The 7,786-nt window shown below is 42.5% G+C and overlaps 1 protein-coding gene across 1 annotated transcript; it reads left to right on the top strand.

The window, feature by feature from the left end:
* The first annotated feature begins 495 nt into the window (after window positions 1-495).
* On the top strand, window positions 496-4,465 carry ZNF547 (zinc finger protein 547). Its single transcript, XM_008073484.2, has 3 exons — window positions 496-530; window positions 2,119-2,245; window positions 3,402-4,465. The coding sequence occupies exons 1-3, from the start codon at window positions 516-518 to the stop codon at window positions 4,454-4,456; spliced, it is 1,197 nt and encodes a 398-aa protein (XP_008071675.1). The 5' UTR covers window positions 496-515; the 3' UTR covers window positions 4,457-4,465.
* Window positions 4,466-7,786: the final 3,321 nt, after the last annotated feature.

The raw sequence follows: 7,786 nt of genomic DNA, 5'->3' as shown, positions 1-7,786 counted from the left end.
TGGCACTACTTGGAAGGCTGAGGTGGAAGGATCGCCTGAGCCCAGCAGGTCAAGGCTGTGGTGGCTGGGAGCGTGCCACTGCCCTCCAACCTGAGTGACAGAGTGAGACAGTTGGAACTAAAAAAACAAACTAAAAATATATATGAAAATTTAAAGCCCCTACTATTTCATTTACGCTGAAAACATACAAAGCCATTAGTTCTTGGACAGTAATAGCCAGTATATAAAATGTGCTGCTAATGTTTGATATCCGTGTGAGTTGTATGAGGTGGAGCCATTCTTACCACCTACTTACAGCTGGAAACATTGAGGCTCAGGGTGGTGTTCAGTCCTTTTCTAGTCTGCTAAGAGGCAACACTAAGGTCTGAGGAGCTACTTATACAATCAGCTTGGATGAGTTTGCTCCAGGACAGGGCAGAACAGTTGGTGGTCCAGATCTGCCTGTGGGATCGTTTCATGCTTGCCTATTTCTCATGGCCTTCCTCTTTCCTCAGGGCCTCCTGGTGACAGCAGAAATGGCCCCTGCACAGGTAAGTAGAGTGTTTCCTACCTTTCAACCCTAGTTACCTACCTCCTAGATGGTTTTGGCACTCCCATATAGGCCTCCTATATAAAGAAAGGTGGTATCCTGAGACTTTTCTGTCTTACTCCCTCTCTTATGTCTGAAGACTGGGTAGTTCCACTAGGTCCAGTAAATTCCACTGAATTTAGTTCTGGGTTATATGAAGTGATTTTCATTTTTGACAGTTGATTTGGTAAGATGTGTCAGGCCATCATGGACACAAGATTCAAAATATTTCAATGCTTGGATGTGAGACTGAGCTGGGTTTTTCAGGGAACTGCAAGTCTGTTATCTTTGGTAGGAATGGGGAGCAGAGTGGGAGGTGACTAGAGGCCACCAGACATCAAGCTTGCAATGATAGCCTAGGTCCTGGATCTCTAATCTGAGAGTTGTGGGAGCTAGGGAAGATTTGAAGTAGAAGAGGGCAGTGATCAGATCCTAACTGAAAAACTTCCTCTGACTTCAGAGTTCAGGACAGACTGTAAAGGTAAAGGTAAAGGCAGGAGACCTGGGAGGATGTTCTTGCAACAGGCCAGGTAGATGATGGTGATGGCTGGAAATGAGTGGTGGTTGTGGAGGTGGGAGGAGTTTGTGGCTTTAGGATGTGTTTGAATTCAAGTTGTCCATATTTTATGATGTGGAAAATGAGGGAACTGGGAAGGGGAATCGGGGATAGCCCCATGGTTTTTGGTCTTGATTGGAAAGATAGATATGCCATCAGTTAAGATGGGAGAAATCAGCAGTATGAGGAATCTTCAGAGAGATTATGAGGAGTCAACTTAGGCCATGTCATGAATATTCTAGAGAATCCTTGTGGAGGAGTTTATGTTGTAGACATCTGCAACGTGGTGGTTGTATAGGCTGGAATGAAGCTGTATGTCAAATTTGGGAGGTGGCATTTCTAGGTTATGGTGGCAATGCCCTTAAGGGATAAGGAATGGGAATAAAGGAGTTGAGAACTGGGTCTCTCTCCTGGGCACCTTGATGGTGGTGGAGGAGTCACTAGACAGATTAGAGAGCACAGTGTTGTGGGGATAAGTATGTGTGAGATGGTGGGGTGTAGGTACTTGTATCACTAGGATGTGGTGTCTCTTCCTCATTGGGAAGGTGTAGAGGAGATTGAGTAGTAAAGGGAGGTGTTGGGAGAGAGACAGATCTTGAAGCACCAGATTTGGTCAGGAGGCAGAAAATCGGAGCAAAGAGAAAGCTTAGTCCACAGCTTCTATTATGGTTCCTGAGGGAAAAGCAAGGCAAGACAGGGTGGATGGGTTAGGTTTGGTTGGTTTGAGTAATTTCAGGATAGCAGGGACACTGGAACTGTCCCTAGTTATGTGGTATCTCTCCCTGGGTTGACTTAAGACAAGGGAAATATTGGCTTGGTATGCGCAAGTTAGATCAAGAGGTGGTTCAGAATATGAACTCAGGGTAGATGGAAACACATTTGGCTGTTAGTTTGGCCCTGTAATTGATGAGTGCCAAATACATCAATAGAAAATCGAAGTAAACACAGTTTGAAAAGAAGCTGCTCGTGTACTCAACTGTCCCAATTTTGGCAGGACCGTGTGGTCTTTGAGGACGTGGCCATTTATTTCTCCCAGGAGGAGTGGGGTCACCTTGATGAGGCTCAGAGGTTGCTGTACCGTGACGTAATGCTGGAGAATTTGGCACTTTTGTCCTCACTAGGTAAGACCCTCACACCCTTCTGGGTGTCCTGGGTTGGGCTGTTTTTCATTTTTGTTCAAGGGCAGCTCTGCCTTTCCCACAATGAATTCATGAATGCTCCTTCCTTTTCTGGTTTCTTGGCATATGTGCAGTGGGAGCCAGGGCTGGGTGCTCTCTAACCCCTTTTTCCTAGCAGCCTCATTCCTTGCTACACTGAGATTCATAGGAAAGGGCTCAGGAGTCAGAAATCTGAAATTGGTATAGAGATACCACCAGCCTTCTCTGTTCCTGCTCAGGTGGCTCTGTCCAAGTGCACAGAACTTCTGTGCTTTAGGTTGTTCTCTTGCTCTTGCCAGTATATTTTATTTCCTTCCTGTGCCTGGAATTTCAAGCACTGACCTGGTCACTAATTTGGGGGAGCACTGGATTGAGTCTGCAGGACTCTTTTATAAAATTCTTGTGTTAGTAGAGTGTGGATGTCATAGGGTGGATCTCTCTGAGTGTGTGCTGTCCACTCCCTTTCTCTTTCTTTCTTCTAGAACTGGCTTCTTCCAGGTCCCATACATTGTCATCTCAAGCAATGGGGAGGGCCTTGAGCACCTGACAGGGTTACTGTCCAGCATTGGCACTAGAGACTTAAAGGGACATGGGCATGGCACCTGGGAGTTAAGAAAAGGAGTGATATCACAGCTGGGCTCAAATGAAAGTATGGTCTGTACTTAAGGTGTCATGATGTTTGCCATTATCCTTCAATAGTCCTTGAACACCAGTTCCTCTGTCACAATCAGATCTTTCTGGGTCTGGACACAGCCTCCTATACTTACTAGTCAGCAGCACACATGATCTATTGAAAGCCATTTACAGAGAAGTGAGTTGGAGACTCCACTTCTCCTCCCTGCACTGTACCTCATTTTGCAGAGGTGTGAGTTGGATATCCCAACCGTCCTCCATACACTGTACTCTTCCCTTGTGTTCTTACACCTCAGGGCTCTTCCATTATGAGCTCCTGTCTGTCCCAGCTCTATACAGTGGGCCTTTCTCTCACTGGCCTTAAGTATTCATACCTATCCCTAATCCCATGGACATTTTCATGGACGTGTCTGATAGACATTCGTGAAGGAACTGCCTCCTCCTACCAAAGTCAGCATGTACTTTACCAGCATTTCTGTTCCTACAGGTTGTTGCCATGGAGCTGAAGATGAGGCATCTTCAGGGCAAGGTGTTTCTTTAGGTGTGTCACAGGTTATGACTTCAAAGCCCCTTCTCTCTACCCAGAAGACCCACCAGCCCTGTGAGACATGTAGCTCACTTCTGAAAGACATTCTGCACCTGGTTGATCACAGTGGAACACATGAGCAGGGTCTGTACATATGTCCGGCAAATCTTCACCAGCACCAAAAGAAGAAAATTAGAGAGAAACTGTGCCGAGGGGATGAGGAGAGACCTTCATTTGTGAAGAACCGCAGAATTCACATGGCAGGGAAGACATTCCCATGCAGTGAATGTGGGAAAGCCTTCACTCATAAATATAAACTTATTGAACATCAGAAAATCCATAGTGGTGAAAGACCTTATAAGTGCAACAAATGTGGGATATTGTTTATGGAAAAGTCCACACTCAATAGACATCAGAGAACTCACACTGGAGAAAGGCCATATGAGTGCAATGAATGTGGGAAGGCCTTTCTTTGTAAATCTCACCTTGTTCGTCACCAAACAATCCACTCTGGAGAAAGGCCTTATGAGTGCAGTGAATGTGGGAAATTGTTTATGTGGAGTTCCACACTCATTACACATCAGAGAGTTCACACTGGAAAAAGGCCTTATGGCTGTAGCGAATGTGGAAAATTCTTTAAGTGTAACTCTAACCTCTTTAGGCATTATAGAATTCATACAGGAAAAAAGTCTTATGGTTGCAGTGAATGTGGGAAATTCTTTATGGAAAGGTCCACACTCAATAGACATCAGAGAGTTCACACTGGAGAAAAGCCCTATGAGTGCAATGAATGTGGAAAATTCTTTAGCTTGAAATCTGTCCTCATCCAACACCAAAGAGTTCACACAGGAGAAAGGCCTTATGAATGTAGTGAGTGTGGGAAGGCCTTTCTTACAAAGTCCCACCTCATTTGTCACCAGACAATCCACACCGCAGCAAAGCAGTGCAGCGAATGTGGGAAATTCTTTAGGTATAGTTCCACACTTCTTAGACATCAGAAGGTTCACACTGGATAAAACTTTTATTTCTTTTATTTTTGTTTATTTATTTATTTTGAGTTGGAGTCTCACTCTGTTGCCCAGACTGGAGTGCAGTGGCTGCTCCCGGCCACCGCAGCCTCAACCTGCTGGGCTCCAGCGATCCTTCCACCTCAGCCTTCCAAGTAGCTGGAACTACAGGCTCACCCTACCACACCCGGCTAATTTTTTGATTTATTGTAGAGATGAGGTCTCGCCAAGTTGCCCAGGTGGGTCTTGAACCCGCGGGCTCAGGCAATTCACCTCGGCCTCCCAAAGCACGGGATTACAGGCTGAGCCACCAAACCCTGCAAAGTTCTTAATGCAGCGAATGTAGGAAAGCCCTCAATCGTGATGATATTCTGGTTGGCCACCAGTAGATTACACTAAAGAAATAAGTTATGAATGCAGTGAATGTGGATGATTGTAACTCATAGGTTCAGCAAACTTGGTAATTATTTTGTTTGTGCTTTTTATGTATATAGAGCCGAGGTCTCACCATGTTACCCAGGGTGGTCACAAACTCCTGGGCTAACGCAATCCTGCCCTGGCCTCCCAAGGTGCTAGGGTTACAGGATATCAGCCACCATACCTGGCCAAACGTGAGTAGTTATTTTGGTTCAACTCTTGTCTCATTAAACATTGGAGTTTACATTGAAAACCTCTGAAGTGAAAGTGGTAAAGCTTCTACTTGCAAAATTATACTTATTAGATTCCAGAATATCCACATTAGTGAAGTCTTATGAGTACAGTCAATGTGGGACATCGCCACACTCATTAGACACCATGTAGTTCACACTGGATAAAGGCCTTATAAGTACTTTGAATATAGGAGAGTCTTTTAGCCAAAATTTTCACCTCATTTGGCACCATAAAGCTCATACCAGACAAAACACTTATTCGTGCAGCACATGAAGAAAGACTTCAGCTAAAAACCTCTGATTTAGCACTGAGGACTAGTATCATATAACTTTTAAAAAAAAGGTAAAATATATGCCACATAAAGTTTGTCATTTTAACCATTTTAATGTCTTGTTCAGTACTTGAAATACATTCACATTGTGTAATGAATTTCTTGAACTCTTATCATCTTGTAAAATGAAACTCTATAACCATTAAGTAGCAACTCATTCCTGTATTCCCTCAATCCCTTGTGACAACCATTCTATTTTTAGTCTATATGAATCTGACTATTCTTGGCTTTGTAGAAGAACCTAAGGGTGCTTTTTTTGTTGTTACTTTTTTTCCACTGAGGATAATGTCCTTGAGGTTCATCCATTTTGTAGCATGTATCAGAATTTCCTTTTTAAGGCTGAGCAGTATTTCATTGTTTATATTTACCACATTTCCTTTATTTGACATCTACCCATGAACATTTAGGTTGCTATCAACTTTTGGCTATTGTGTATATTGCTGCCACAAGCATGAGTATACCCTGCTTTCAGTTCTTTTTTGGTATATTCCCAGGTATTGCTGGATCATATGGTAATTCTCATTTTAATTCTTTGAGGAACTAAGAAGTTGTTTTCCATAGCACCTGTACCTTTTACATTTCCACCAGTTAGGATTAAGAGAAATCTCTCCCTAGGCTGAGATTTCTCTTCATCCTGACCCATAGAAAATAACATTTTAAATAGATTTCTAGATGATTTTGTTGCTGCTGAGGTAGAGACCAGATTTTGAGGGCTACTGTCCTATTTCATTTTTATGACAATGCACATATTCTGTAAATAACTCCTTATTTCTATGTTTTATCCTGTAAGCCTTTTCATTTTATTGATCAGTTTTTCCCAGTGTTTACAATCAGGAAATGGCTTTGTCATCTTTATATTAAAAAAATAGAATCTTTGCAAAATGTCAATAGTTGCATACTGTAGTCCTTGTATCATCGTCTCACCCAGTCTATGTAGATATTTGTGTGTGTGATCTTGTGTGAGAATATATCTTGGTAAGAATAAATTTTAAAATATTTAAGTAGGGCCATTGCCTAGCTAGACTCTGTTGTGGTCATGTGCTCTTTGAGCTATGGCTGTCACCATGCTTCCTGGCTTTGGTCTCCTACCCCAACTTGGGGAGATGAATCTTCTCTCTCTCTCTTATTTACTTTTAAATAAATTATATTTTCTCATCTAACTTCTGTGCAATTCTTTGTATCTCTCATGCAGCATCGGGTAATATACTAGACACCCACACACTAACCTTCTTCCTATCTATGGGAAGTGATCTTTTTTCTTTTCTTTTTTTTTTGAGTTGAAATCTCACTCCGTTGCCCTGGCTGGAGTGCAGTGGCACACTCACAGCCACTGTAGCGTCGAGCTGCTGGGCTCCGGTGATCCTTCCACCTCAGCCTTCCAAGTAGCTGGAGCTATAGGAGCGTACTACCACACCAGGCTAATTTTTTGATTTGTTGTAGAGATGAGGTCTCACCAAGTTGCCCAGGGCATTCTCAAACCCCTGGGCTCAGGCAATCCTCTCACCTTGGCTTCCCAAAATGCTGGGATTACAGGCTTGAGCCACCGCACCCGGCCTGTGATCTTTTTTCTTAAAAAAAAAAAAATTTAAGTAAAGTCACAAAATATAGCAATTTATTTACCTGTGGATCTATCTTTCCAGGCAGTCAGATCCTAGCAACTTTGCTCTTATTGCTGCTTTCCACATGTGTCCCTATGGTGTACCTGCCCTTGACCATGCCTGTTAATGGGTTTTAGGCAACAAATAGATTAGTTTAGGTGCCAAAGTCTTAAAATCCATCAGGGTTTATATGACTTTGGAAATTATGCAAAATTATAAATGCTGTTATATGGAATTTAAGAAATTTGATTGTGGTTCTCCCTTTGCCTCTTCTATTGCTGTCAAAATTATAGCATCTAACTTTCCTAGAGTAATCCAGGTTCTGCACCATGTAATAAAACCATAAGCAACAAAGGGGCTTTCATGTTCTGACAATCACACTTAGCAAAAGAGTTATTTAAAATGGATTTATTAATGTAAATTTACTTACAAAGTGATAATCAATAAACACTTATGAACCATGTATCTTTCTCAAGTCTCCACTAGGGGGAAAAATACATATATATCTAGTCTCATCTCGAACAACTGGGCTCAAGCAATCCTGCCTCAGTCTCCCAAAGTTCTGGGATTACAGGCATGAGCCACTGCATCTGACCTAGACTTTTCTCTTGTTTGAATATTTACAGTGTCTTTAAAGTATATCTGTGTTATAAATATTTTTAGGGTAATTTGTTATTAATGATTTTTTTTTTTTTGAGTTGGAGTCTCACTCTGTCGCCCAGACTGTAGTGCAGTGGCCACTCCCAGCCACCGCAGCCT

Source organism: Carlito syrichta, unplaced genomic scaffold (genome assembly GCF_000164805.1).
Source record: "Carlito syrichta isolate Samal-C Ts95f unplaced genomic scaffold, Tarsius_syrichta-2.0.1 Scaffold315896, whole genome shotgun sequence".
NCBI lineage: Eukaryota > Metazoa > Chordata > Mammalia > Primates > Tarsiidae > Carlito > Carlito syrichta.
Note: the sequence above shows the minus strand (reverse complement) of the source record. Positions and strands in the feature narration are given on the sequence as shown.